Source organism: Canis aureus, chromosome 26 (genome assembly GCF_053574225.1).
Source record: "Canis aureus isolate CA01 chromosome 26, VMU_Caureus_v.1.0, whole genome shotgun sequence".
Classification (NCBI taxonomy): domain Eukaryota; kingdom Metazoa; phylum Chordata; class Mammalia; order Carnivora; family Canidae; genus Canis; species Canis aureus.
The window spans coordinates 27216919-27230869 of NC_135636.1; the positions used below are offsets into that span (position 1 = coordinate 27216919).

Genomic DNA, 13951 nt, shown 5'->3' on the forward strand with positions numbered 1-13951 from the left:
GGTCTCTCCGCTTATAACTATTAAACACTCGCTCTATGCCAGGAGCCAAATTACATGGACCTAATGTCAAGGTCCCCTTTCACACCCTCTTCCAAATCTGCCAAGTGCTTTATGTTAATTTTATTCCCACTCGTGCTGTGAGGCATCAGACTAAAGTGGATTTAAAAATTGAGGCTCAGAGAAGTTGAGCCCCTACTTTTAGGTCGATTCTGCGGGGTGACTTAGCCAGGATTCCAGCATAGGGTCGGTCCACATGACTCCTGGGCCTGTGTTCTCTTCAGGGCACTGTCTCCAAAAAGGCCTCAAGTGCATTCTGGTCAGTATGGCCCCAAAGTCCAAGTTCTTCACCCCTCATTATCACGAAGTTCGCCAAATGGTCAGAACACCCTAAGCTGCGGTGCAGCTTCTGCAAACATAGAGCGGCATCAGCAGCGTGAAAGCACAGGAGGAAATGGGGAACTGTTTAGGTCCCTCAAACGTGGAATAACCGTTTTACTGGTATGAGTGTCTCATTGTCTCATTATTATGCAGCAGTGAGTCATTCAGGGGAGGACCAAAAGGGAAAGTCCTGTCTCTTGTCATCTTTGTGAAGTGCTGGTGAGAACCGTTTGGGCAGGGAGGGGCATAAAGCGGGCACTGGGAGTCGAGCTAGCAGTACCCCATCTCCACCCTTAACCGCCCAGCTGCAGGGAGGCGAGGAGCGCCGAAAGAGTTAAGTGTGGCTGGGGAGTCCAGCCACCGCCCCTTCCCAGCATCGCCTCCCAGAATGCCTCGGGCTCGCAGCCAGTTCCCGCACCTCGCGAGACTCCGCCCAGTCTCTTCCCCGAACGACCGCCCGTCCCCCTTCTTTACCGAGCTCTGCGCGAGGCGGAGGAAGGTAGGGGAGGGCGGAAAAGAGCCGCGAGGCACGCCGGGAAGTGTGGTCCAACCGTTTCATGCAGCCATATTCTTCCGGAGCGGGGGAGGCCAGAGAGGCAGCCGGGACTACGATTCCCAGTTGCCCTTTCGGTTTGTTTTTGTTCAAAAAAAAAAAAAAACCCACACTCCCCCTCCTCACTCTTCACACACACTCACACACACACACCCACGGCAGACACGCACACACCCGGGCGCCGAAGGGAAAGCCGCGTCTCGCCTTCCTGCCCCACCGCCAGTCCTGTCTCGGCCCCTCAGCAGAGCGGGAAAGCGGAGGCTGGAGCCGTGACCTCTGACCCCGTGGTTATGCGGAGCCGCCGCATTCCTTAGCGATCGCGGGGCTGCCGCCGCTGCCGCCGCCGCCGCCGCCGCCGCCGCCGCCGTGGGCGACTGACGCAGCGCGGGCGCGTGGAGCCGCCGCCACCCCTCCCCCACCGCCGCCCTCGCGCCGGGTCTCGCGCCAGCCGGTCCCCGCGAGCCCGCCCCCTCTCCCCGGCCGCACCCGAGCCCTCGTGCGCCGCCGCTGCCGCCGCCACGCGCCCCCCGCCGCCGCCGCTGCCCCAGCCCCACGCCGCCGCCGCCCGCCCCGCCCGGAGGTCCCGCGTGGAGCCGCCGCTGCCGCCGCCGGGGAGGAGGAGGATGAAGGACAAACAGAAGAGGAAGAAGGAGCGCACGTGGGCCGAGGCCGCGCGCCTGGTGAGGCGGGCCGCCGCGGGGGCGCCGTGGGGGGACGTGGGGGGTGGGCGAGCCGAGCCCCCTCCGCGGGGAGGGGGAGGGGGAGGGGCGAAGCCCTGCCCACTGCAGGAGGGGGCGGGGCCACCTCCCCCTCCCCCCTCCCCCTCCCCCCTCCCCCCTCCCCGTCTGCCCCCTCCCGGGCGTTGGGTGGGGAAGAGGTCCCCCGCCGGTCGCTTGTGGCGCCTTTTTCTGCAGCTCCCCCCACCCCCTAAATTCCTGCGGAGGGGCGAGCTGGCAGGCCGGCTCCTCCCCCTCTGGGCGGCGGGGCCCCAGCCTCCCCTCCCCCACTATTTGGCAGCGTCTGGGGGTCTGGGGAAGCTTCGTTTGTGCACTCGGGGGAGTTAGGTTTCCGGGAAGGGTCGGAAGCTCCTCCCTCGCTTCCTGGTGGGCAGTGGGGTGGTGCGTTTGGCTCCGAGGGTCGGAGAACACCCCCTCCAATTTTTAAGGACGCCAGTGGCATTTTGAGCCTTCCCGATCTAAACCAGGTGTGTGGAGGGAAGCAAGTGCTTACTCCCAGGTGCAACCCTGCGCTGTGGTTCTTAAACTTTAGTGTCTTGTGGGGGACACCTGGGAGGTTCCTAGGCATGCTCGTCTTAGGGCCCTACCTAAGACCTTCTGAGTCTGAATTCCTAGAGTAGAGCCTGAGTGTCTCCGTTTTAACCAGCTTCCCATGCCGCCTGGAATGCAGGTGGCCCGGGACCACACTTTGAGAAACGCTGACTAGAGTGTTTTACTTCACAGGCCAGAGTGGAGATAGGCACTCTGCAGAGAACTGACTCTGCTCTGCAAAGAATGTACGTGTGCGTCCTCCCTTTCCCTGGTGTCCTGGTGCATGTAGACATGAAGTGCTGGACAAAGACCAAGTATCTCTGTTTGAAGATACTGCTCACTGAGGACTTGGACTTAGACTTAGCAAGGGAGGGAGTAATTGGAGTGTTGAAGCCGCCGGGTGAGGAGGGTTGTGAATTTTGTTTCCATAGCCTGAGGACTTGTGAGATAGATACCTTTCTTTTGGAGTTGCACCCACGAAGCTAAGATACGTGTTCTTCTAAAATCTTGGCGGATCACCGTAGTAACAGTTCATACTTCTTCCAGAGATGTCACCTCCTCAAGAACTATCACGGAGCAGGGTTATGGTGCAGAAAGCATGCATGTCTCTTGACACCCTCTAATTTATATGTAATGGGCATAATTCACTTTCAATGATGAATGAAGTTTCACCTTCTAGTCTTTAACTTTATTGGGAAGTGAGGTTCCTACCGCAGAGGTGTTGTGCAAAGGGATAACTATGTGCTGGGGGTCGTTACCGCTCTATGGTATACATCTTTTTCTTTCTTGGAGCAGTTATTGACTTACAAGGACTAAAGCTGTTTGGTTTGCAAGACAGTTTTCACTGGTGTTCCTAATTGACTGTCTTCCCCAGGCAGTTGTTGCCCAATGAACAAATAGCAAGTGTTTGTGTAGTTCAAGTTTCATGCTTCAGTTAATTTGCCTTGGTTTGGCGTGTGAAATTTGAAGATTTTGAAATTCCTAAATATTTTTGATTGAATCAAAATTGGAAGATTTGGCTAGCTTTGAGATCTCTTGGAAATTTTAGGATTTCCCAATGTTGCCTCACCTGGAAACAAATTTAGTTAGGCCTGAGACAGGAGGGGAGGATGTGCTTGCTCTCTTTCTCCTGAAGGTTGAGTCTTGGGTGTTCATTGAAATTCTCCTCTGAGTTCCTGCTATGCAGGTGTTTATGACTCTGGGCATCAAAAGGAAATTTGCTTGCCAGAGTTTTACTTGTTAGAGGTAGGTGAAAGTACCTCTAAATCTTGTGTTATTTACGTTCTGACAGAATTTTAAAGTTTATTTGTCTTGAAGCTCTGCCTAGTTGAAAGACTTGAGGAATTTAGGGTCCACTGGTTCTGTTACGCCTTTTAAGGTTCTTGAAATTACTATAATCTGAACTCTAGGATCCAGGTTGTTAGTTCTGTTTTATTATTGGTTCAACTTCATGCCAGATTATCTGAGTAAGTTCTTTCTTTTTTTGTTTTATGGCTCTTCATTAAAAAATAATATGAATAAGAATGACTTTGTAGTGTCTTGAACATATGAAAGACAACTTGTGGAACCATTGTGTGTTAATTGCATATCTTTTGTTTATTTATTTATTTATTTGGTTAGAATTTTCTGTCTCTCTGAATGGGACCATTTGGTGGGTGAGGGGCAATTTTTTAGAGTCCTCTCCCTATTTAAAAACCACCGCAACCCAGAGTGCTGGGGAGTTTGAGAGAGCTTATTGGAAGAGCAGCTTGACTAAAGAAAGCTCTAGTAGGGGGGCAATCGATTAAATCTCTTTGTGGACAGGTGAATTTGGAGTGCTTGCCCTGGTAGTCAAATGCACTTGCTTTGGGGCAGTTTCATATTGCTCCTGACCTTGCTTAGATTGGTGGCTAGAGGGATACTGGGAACTCTTAAAAACTACTTTAGTAGGAAAGAAGAGACTTCTGGAGAATTTCAGTAGTGTAGTATACCCAGGAGATTGACTTTTGCAGTTGTTAATTATGTTGTCGAGAAGTAGATACTCTTCTTTCAAATGTTTTGTAGTATTGTCTTTTCTAGATATAGGAGGTAGACTTTAGAGGGTTGGATGGTATAAATCGTCCTGCTAGTTAGGAATAATTTGTTTGGGAGAAGTAGCTGAGAGGATTTCCCTTTAAATTGGATGTCCTTAAATGGATTCTCTCTGGCTTTGAGAAACTCTTCATTGTAAGCTTTATCTTTCACTTTGATTCATGACTGACCATTCTTACATCAAACATTTTTTTTCCTCTTTGAAGTAGGAGAGAGAGACTTTTTTTTGAAAGTGTGCTAGAAAGACAGGGACTAGGAATAGAACACTGCTGAATTGTTCTTGTACTAAAAGCTGGAGGCATATACAATTATAATAAAAGTGAATACTTTGTATTTTTGATGTAACTTCCTTTTAGAGATTTTGTTTCCTCTTAGATTCTCAAGCTCTTCCTGACTGCTGTTTAAATAATTAGTAACTAATTTTTCAGAGTAATGCCTCTTTAAAAAAAAAAAAAAAAAAATCCTGGTACAAAAATCGCTAACTCAGCTCCCATTTGGTATCAAAGAAGTGATACTTGTGGCAGTGAACATTAGTAACTTGTAACAGGGTTTGTTGTGGGTTTGTTTAAGTCAGTACTGTTTAACCTGGCTCTCAGGTTCTTAGACTACAAGGATGAATAAGATTTGCCCTTGAGGAACTTATGGTCTTCTGGGAATGGAGGAGGTCTAGACTCATGAATAGAATTTTGCTACACGCATAAGTGCTATCATAGATGTACATACGATAAACAGACATCCTGGTTCAGACTTATTATCCAGGTATCATCATGACTACTTCCTTCTTTTACTCACAAGTATATCACTTTGGAAGGTAAATTATATGTGTTGTGGACTAGGAGGACACTGAAAAGGCATTTAACTGCCTGGCAGAGATCAGGGAAGGCTTCCTGGAGGAAGGAGGAAGGTGCTTTCCAAACTGAATCTTGAAGAATGAGTAGAAGTTAGGCCCATCACTGAAGATGTTAACAGGAGCTGGTGACAAAGAAATAGCAGTGGTGTGTGTGTGCGTGCTTGTGCACAGGGTGGGAGTGAGTGTAGGAATTGGGTAGAACTACACATAGCTTTTGGAACATGAAGTTGTGGAGTATCAGTTTGGCAGTCAGGTAGAGAGACAGGCAAAGACCAGATTCCGAGGGCTTTGTGTGCCAGGACTCTGAGCGCTTCTTTGTGCTGGGCACAGTTAGGCACTTCCATGATCTCCAGTCTGTAAAACAACTCTTAGGGGAAGACATCAATATTCTTCCATCACAAGTGGGGCAACCTAGGTTCAGGTTGGGTAGGTAAATTACCCATGTTGAGAAGGCTAGCATTTGAATCCAGGTCCATCTGGTTCTAAAGCCTGTGCTTTTCCAGCGAGCTGGCGAACTCTTCTTCGGAAGCTTTGGTCTTGATTGTATGTGATTAGGTTGCTGTTGAAGAATTTTAAAGCGGGGGCAAGTGATGAGGGCAGATTTATTTTGTTGGGTTGACCTCAGGCTATAGCAGGTAAGTTCTGCGAGAGCAGAGATTTGGTCTTGTTTATTGCTGAATTTTTAGAATTGTCCCTGGCACAGGTAAGTATTTCATGTATTTGTGGAGTGGGAGCGAAGGATGGGAGCAGAGAAGAATGGATTTGAGGAAAGCAGGGCAAGTTGCAGGGATATTAGTGAAGGGGCTGTTTGTTGGGTGAGGGAAGGAACTGGGGGACAGGCGAGAGAGTAGAGTGCTGCTTAGGTTTCTACATTAGGTGATTAGACAGGTTGTCAACCAAGGGAGAGAATATGGAGGAAGAAGGACAATGAATTGGAGTTGCCAGTTAGATGAATTAGAGCAGTTGATCAAAGATGGATGTCTGTACAGAAGTCAATATTTGAGTCAGAAGCTGGAGAGAAACCTAGGTTAGAGGTAAATATTTGGGTGTTAGCAAAATATAGATAGTAGTTGAAGGTATGAGAGGAGATAGAGCTACCTGAAGGGACTGTAAAAATTGAGAGAAGCTAACAATGAGACCATGGTAAATAGGGGCTTTATTTCAGCACCTGCTTCTCCAGAGCTTGGTTTCCTTTAGTGCTGTGGGCTCATGTTCTTCCATAGGGAGAACCGTTAGCAGGAATCCTGTCAGACTTCTTACTTTACATTTTATTTGTGACCAAGCAGTACTTACTTAGTTGTTACAGTTGTTAAGTGATTGTAAGGTGTTGTATGGAGTAACCTCAGCAGCCACTGGTAGAGACCATGCAAAGATAGTGACAGCTTCTTTTCCTCCCTGAGAAGGACAGCATTTCTAAAACAACTCAGCTCCTTCCCATGAGGTGGCTGCAGTTGCTCACTAAGAAATTGCTGCCATGACTTTGTTAGAGATGATGCTAACATAAATGAGGTGTTCTCTTTTTATCATTGCTTTGCCTACACTAGTCCTACAGAATCAGAGCATCATGTTGCCAAATGGCAAAATGTACTGTGGCAGTTAACACCAGGATTTCACAACAAAGTGGCAGAAACTATCGCTTAAAAATATGGGTACTAATCAGAAAAAAAATCTGAATGCATTTCTGTTTTGTCATTATTTTCTAGCTTTAGTCTGTGGTTTAGTCACGTGAACAACATGAAGTTAAGCAGTAACCAGGGTTGCTGTGGCCCTACCCACATACCATAGCACGTATGCTAAGATGTGTGTTTTTAGAATTAAAAACTAGAATATTTATATTAATTTCAGTCACTTTTAGCAGCATCTTAGATATATATGTAATTTGGTTTCTGAAGCAGTGTTAACCGTGGGAAAACTAAATTGTCAGCAGTGATATCTCACAGCAGAACTGTAGCCCAGGACATAGGCTGATGGGTATAAATGGCAATTACACACTAAAATCAGAACATTTATATTTCTTCAGGTACTAGAAAACTACTCAGATGCTCCAATGACACCAAAACAGATTCTGCAGGTCATAGAAGCAGAAGGACTAAAGGAAATGAGGTTTGTATTGTTCTTGTTGTTCAACATGAGAGTTTTATAGGCCATGTGTCTTTCTGCAGATATTTGGTGACGTGATTAAGTCCACACATGCCTTCTCCATCTCTCTCTCCCTCTCTGTTTCTCTGTCTCACTCTCTCCTCTGGTATGGTGTAGAACCATTTCCCAAGTGTGTGTCCCTGAGTGGAGGGAGGGAGTAGGTAAACATCTGTTGGTTTTCATTAGAGATGCAATGACTTACCCTGTTCTTGCGCTCCCTTCAGTCTTGACCTGGAGTGTGTTTCTGTGTCAGGAATCCACACGTTTTCTTCTCAACTCTTTTTTGCACATTTTAGTAGTAGAGAAGGGGCAGACTGGTAGGCTTTATCTTATTTAAAACTTCCGTTCTTTCTCTAGCTTTCTGTGCTTCCCTGAAGTTCTTTAAGATCAAAAGAAGGGTGTTCTTATCACCATAACACCACTGGCCTTTTTTTTCCTCCCTACTGATTCTAGCCATTCATCATGGGAATATACTAAATTTTAGTGTGACCTTGGTTTTATCCTCCTATGGTGTACTTTTCCTAGAGAAGCAACAAGTTAGAAACAAAAGGAATTAGAGGCATGAAAATCACTGGCTGTGTTTAATTCTTTTCTCTCTTCACTCTCACCCCAACCCCCCCCCCTTTTTTTAATTTAAATGAAGGAGGAGGGCACAACACAGTCTCTTTTCTTGGGACTCAGAAAAAACAGCATCTGTTTTTTCTGGTTAAGCTATAGCTGCTTGAAATTGACCTCTTGGGGTCAAAAGATCCTCACTTTCCAGTCATCAGTTCAAACATTCTCAAATTGACAGTTTGTGGGGAGGGAAGATCAGGTAAGTACAGGAACTTATGGTCTGTTCCAACAGTTCAACCAACAGTTCCTTCCCTCACTTTCCAGTCATCAGTTCAAACATTCTCAAATTGACAGTTTGTGGGGAGGGAAGATCAGAATTGTGTAGATCACATTCATTTAAATAGTACTTATGCACTGTGTAGTGTTATAATTGTGCTTTATTTTTGTTTTTATGGGCTGTTTCTCCTCATGCTGCTGTCTGCACTGCTGTTGGACCACTGTACCTATAGAAGGTAAATTAGTCCCTTTGGGACAGATGAAATTGAGAACTTTAACTTGTTTCTGCTTCTTGCTCTTATAGGAATTAATGAAGCAGTCATGGTGGTTCGTGATGAGTGAGCAGCTCTGTAATTTGTAGACAGAGGTATAGTGTGTAGGAGTCACACCGTTCTGCTGAAGGACTCTGCCAGTATGCCGTTACCCTTTGTAGCAGAGATGTTAGCACACCCACTTGATACTCCAGATTCTGCACAAGGTTTCTTGTAGAGATTGGTTCTCGGTGAAAATTTTTTTAGCATCCACTGTGTTCCAAAGCAGAATAAGTAATAGGGTTTTTTTTTTTTTTAATAGCTTTTTTAGACTCAGAATTTATTTTTAACATTGCATAAATTAAGGCCTCTGGTTCTGAAAGATCTTAAGAGGCTTTACTTAAGATATGTATGTATTTTTAGCATACTGGAGAGAGGGAAGAGGAAAGTGCATAGGTGAATCCTAGCACTAATATGCTAGTGCCAAACTCAGTTAATAATGGACATTTGTCTGTGTTTTTGACAGCTGTTCTATATTAAGATTAAGTAAATAGCCTCTAACTCACTGAGTTATCATTGTTTTGCAACCAACTATTGTAGCAGGGAGTGTGAAATATCTTAATGATCCATCTTTTTTTTTCATTCTTGGGTACCAGAGCCATTTGACTGACCTCTTTTTAAGTTTAAGTGATTGCTCCTGGGTAGATGTAGAATAAAACCCATCCTCTCCCCTTCCCAACAGGGAAAAAGCAAATGAAATACTTTTGTGTGCTTATTAGAAAATGTTTAACTGGAGATGAAAAGGCATGCTTGTTTTTTTGGGACAGCACCATTGCTTCTCTGGTTTTTGTGTTGTAATGTTATGTAGCAGTTCTCAGCTTGATACATATGCAGGTCACAATTCAGAGGCTAGGAAAGAGTTTTGTTTTTAATTATTATTAAAATTTAATTTTTTTAATGTAATAAAAATGTTGGTACTGGGTTTTTTTTAAAACTCCCTGAACTTGAACAGTTACTGTGTACGTTTTTAAATCTCTTGAGAACTTGGTTGATATGGTCAAAAGGCACTAAAGAAGTGCCAGGTTCAGAACAAGGGAATCACATACCATGTCCTACCTGAGTGTGATTGATGAGGATTTCATTTGTTGCTCTGCACTACTTTCAAAGTAGTATTGTTGTCATGGGCTCTTTTCTGTTATATTTCTTGCTCTTTTCTTGATTTAAGAATGAGTTGGATTTTTTTTTTTTTTTTTTTTTGAGTTGGATCTTTGAATAAGCGGGCATATAGATTTATATAACCCTTTTCCATCCTTGTATGTTTTTATAGTGGGACATCCCCTCTTGCATGTCTCAATGCCATGCTACATTCTAATTCAAGAGGAGGAGAGGGGCTATTTTATAAACTGCCAGGCCGAATCAGCTTGTTCACACTCAAGGTAAGTAATATCAATGCTGTTCTTAAATTTTAGTGTAGGAGTCACCTGGTAGGTCTGGGATGAGGCCTATGAATTTATATTTCTAATAAGCAGGCAGGTGATGCTGATGCTGTTGGTCCTAAATGGCACTATGAGATGTTCTAGGTTGAATAGGGTGTTAGGAATTCTTTAGTCATATCAGCTTTTTTGTCTATATTCATCTTTTCTTTGTTTATATTTTTGCAGATCATATGTAGTAGAGGAATAAATATGTGTGGGGGTAACTGCAAATGTGTTTTAATTAGAATTTTGTTTGTAATAGTATCGTGAAAGATAAATTACCTGGCAACTAAAATAAGATCTACTCTAAGGAATATAACTGACATGTGAACATCCTTGTGGAAATTCAAAAGCTCATTAACTTTTTCTAAGTGACACTAATTACAAAGGAAGAGAACTTAAATCAGTTAAAGTTCTAGTAAAGCTTAAATAGAGCTGAAGTGAACAGGCTAATTATTTTTCTACTATGTGTGATATAAATGGCTATCGTTTATTTTTTATTTTTTTAAAGATTTTATTTATTTATGCTTGAGAGACAGAGAGAGAGAGAGAGAGAGAGAGAGAGAGGCAGAGACACAGGCAGAGGGAGAAGCAGGCTCCGCTCCATGTAGGGAGCCTGACATGGGACTGGATCCCGGGTCTCCAGGATCCCACCCTGGGCTGAAGGTGGCGCTAAACCACTGAGCCACCAGGGCTGCCCCAATGGCTATCGTTTAAACCAGGGATTGGCAAACTTTCTATAAAGGGCCAGATAAATATTTTAGGTTTTGTGGAGCTAATTGTTCACCTCTGCCGTTGTAGCAAGAAGGCAGGCATAGATAATTAATAAATGAATGGGTAAGGTTGTGTTCCAATAAAACTTTATTTACAAAGACAGTGATAGGGCCACATTTGGCTTGAGCTGTAGTTTGCTGACCTGATTTAGACATAAGATGACCTGTTGATGAGGAAACTGAAAATTTGATGCTGACCCTTTTACTGACCCATAATGTGGTTATAAATTTTGGTAGTCTATACACAAACTTTTCCTTTCTGGTTTTATTTTCTTGATAAGCTTATTTTCTTTAATTCAATATTAAATACTTGAGCAGATACCAATGATATAACATGTAGTCCTAAAACTTGATGTTTATGTATACTTGAAATGTATCTTATATTCAGATGTCTGTGCTGTTTTCTGTATTTTTATTTCTAATATTTTGGACTTCTTTTGTTAGGAGGCTGCATAATGTAATGTTAGGAACTGTGCCTTGGGGAGAAACAGAGCCTTGAGTTCAAAACCTAGCTTTATAACCTGGGACAAATTTAACCTTTCTTTATGGTGGTGTATGCATCCCTAACACAGAGTCAGTCCTTAATAAATGGTAGCCTTTTTGATATTTCTTTAGGTTCTTTTATTGTCAATTGCTTGTTAATGCCTTTTTTTATTACACATTATACATTGCTATATATAACATAATGGGTACATAGTTGTATAAAATTGTATGTATTATGTATATTAAAATATGTATGTTGATGGTATATGTGGCATATTTCTGTTTTAAGTGGGAGGAGAAATACCTTTTTCTGTGAACACCTTGAGGGTAGGAACTGAGTTTCATTTGTCTTTATAATGGCCTCAATTTGCTCTCTCTCTCTCTCTCTACATATGCATACCTTTTTTTCCCTCAGAACCATTTGAAAGTGTTAACCAGAACTGGTACTTCACCCCTAAATACTTTAGAATATATATTTTGAGAACAGGTACATTGGGGCGCCTGGGTGGCTCAGCGGTTGAGCATCTGCCTTTGCCTCAGGGCATGATCCCGGGATCATGGGATCGAGTCCTGCATCAGGCTCCCCCATGGGGGAGCCTACTTCTCCCTCTGCCTTTGTCTCTGCCTCTCTCTGTATCTCTCATGAATAAATAAATAAAATCTTAATAAAAAAAAGTACATATCCTACATAAACATAATTTCATTATCACATTCAAGAAAATTAACATTGATACAGTAGTGTATACTATATAGCTTATATTCAGATTGTCTCTAGTTACACAAATATTCTTTATAGCTTTTTTTTCCAGTCCAGCATCCAGTCAAGAATCTTGCATTTCAAAAATAAAGATAAAAAAAGGGAGACAAATTAAAATGGACTTTTAACTTTAGGAAACAAACTGAGGGTTGCTGGAGGGGAAATGGGTTGGGGGGTGGGGTAATTGGGTGATGGACATTAAGGAGGGCTCTTAAGGGGCGCCTGAGTAGTTCAGTTAAGCATCTGCCTTTGGCTCAGGTGAAGTCCTGGGATGGAACCCCATGTTGGGCTCCCTGCTCATCAGGAAGTCTGCTTCTCCTGCCCCTCTCCTCGTTCGTGCGCGCTCTCTCTGTCTTGCTCGCTCACTCTTGCTCTCTCAAATAAATAAAACTTTTTTTTTTTTTTTTTAAAGAGGGCATGTGATGTAATGAGCACTGGGTGTTATATGCAACTGATGAATCACTAAATTCTATCCCTGAACTAATGATACACTATATGTTAACTAAACTGAATTTAAATAAAAAAGAATCGTGCATTTCATTTGGTTGTCATGTCTCTTTAATCTTTGTTAATGTAGAACAGTTCCCTTGCCTTGTTTTCTCTTTTATGGCATTGATATTTTTGAACAGTTCAGGTCGTTTGTTTTGTGAAATTAAATACATTTTTAAAGGATTAATAAAGTGTAGAAATCTTGGTTGTTTCCAGACTTCTTTCTGTTTGCACTGCTAGATCATGTCCACTCTTTCAGGTGGTAGCACAGAGCCATGAAAGTTGAAAGTATACATCCCTTGCCATGGGATGTATGGCATAGTGGTAATTTGGTCTGGGTGTTGCTTGTAAGAAGGGCCAGGAAGGTACAAGGTATTTAATTACATTTCTTATTTTTTTTCTTTGGAAGATGCTAGTGACACCTCTGAAATCCTGTGGCATTTTCTTTGCCTAAGTTATCTCTCATGGGTTAAGAAAAAGCATGTGCAGAATGGCTTATAGTTTTTCTGCTCCCTGATTGGAAATCTCTTCTAGTGGGCCATCAAGGTCAGAATTCTATTTATCCATGTGATTTTGCTAGTTGAAAACAGGAATTTTTTTCAGTTCTGGATATGTTTGTGTGGCCTTATCTATGATTACCAAAGGTTTACTGATAAGCTGGAGTCTTTGGGGGCATGCCACAGGATTCCTTCTCTGATAAAAAGTTGTTCTGGGTAATGTGATGGTACATTTGACACTTGATGTATAGATACTTGCAAAAGTCGCCAGAGCTAGTCCTCAAGGATGGATGGGATAGATGAAATCTATCCATGCTTCAAATTCTTGATTTGAATTGCTTTCCTTAAGCCTTTCCTGAAGTCAGCTGTCAGTGTCCATCATTGTCTGGTTAGAGGTAGGATTTGTACCATTTAAAAAAAATTATTGATTGATTGATTGATTGATTGTAGACACAGAGAGAGAGGCAGAGGGAGAAGCAGGCTCCATGCTGGGAGCCCGACGTGGGACTCGATCCCAGGACTCCAGGATCGTGCCCTGGACCAAAGGCAGGCGCCAAACCCCTGAGCCACCCAGGGATCCCCCCGTACCATTTTTTTACACTTGGGATTTCCCATTCTTACAAAGTCACTCTGAGCTTCTTTGTAGTGTTCTACATTTTTAGGACTTTGATGCTGGACTACTATGCTTTTGTGACTTGGTGGTTGTGTCACTGGTGAGTTTAGCCTGCATTGGTCTTTGCAACACTATCAGGCACAACTGCATTCATGTGAACATTGTTCATTTTTATTGTGGAATGGTTCTCCCATTGATGTCACTTACGTTACTTATGGCTATTTGCACTTTATTATACCTCATGTATGATATAGGGCTCAGCCTTCAGGGTCTTTTAACCCATTTAACAAGTCCCATTGGATCGTTTTATTATATAGAATGTTTTTATAAAAGTATGAAAATCATTTTTTAAAAATTTTTATTTATTTATGATAGAGGCAGAGACACAGGCAGAGGGAGAAGCAGACTCCATGCACTGGGAGCCTGACATGGGATTCGATCCCGGGTCTCCAGGATCGCGCCCTGGGCCAAAGGCAGGCGCTAAACTGCTGCGCCACCCAGGGATCCCTGAAAATCATTTTTTT

General features: G+C 43.3%; 1 protein-coding gene and 1 long non-coding RNA gene across 5 annotated transcripts in view; one reads left to right on the forward strand and one right to left on the reverse strand.

Moving 5' to 3' along the window:
• Positions 1-297: 297 nt before the first annotated feature.
• Positions 298-1294, reverse strand: LOC144298179 (uncharacterized). The gene is made up of 2 exons (XR_013365149.1): positions 853-1294; positions 298-406 (listed from the first exon to the last, which is right to left on the reverse strand). It is a non-coding gene; the product is annotated as an uncharacterized LOC144298179 (long non-coding RNA).
• ASXL1 (ASXL transcriptional regulator 1) overlaps positions 747-13951 on the forward strand; it is a 79200-nt gene continuing 65995 nt past the window's right edge. For 2 of the 4 annotated variants that reach the window (XM_077872679.1, XM_077872680.1), the window contains exons 1-4: positions 748-877; positions 7140-7221; positions 8268-8325; positions 9668-9776. In XM_077872679.1, the coding sequence (XP_077728805.1) occupies positions 767-877; positions 7140-7221; positions 8268-8325; positions 9668-9776 (360 nt within the window). In that variant the 5' untranslated portion in view covers positions 748-766. Of the gene's footprint in view, positions 878-1459; positions 1612-7139; positions 7222-8267; positions 8326-9667; positions 9777-13951 lie in introns of those variants that run through there. The other 2 variants (XM_077872676.1, XM_077872677.1) reach the window with 2 other exon arrangements.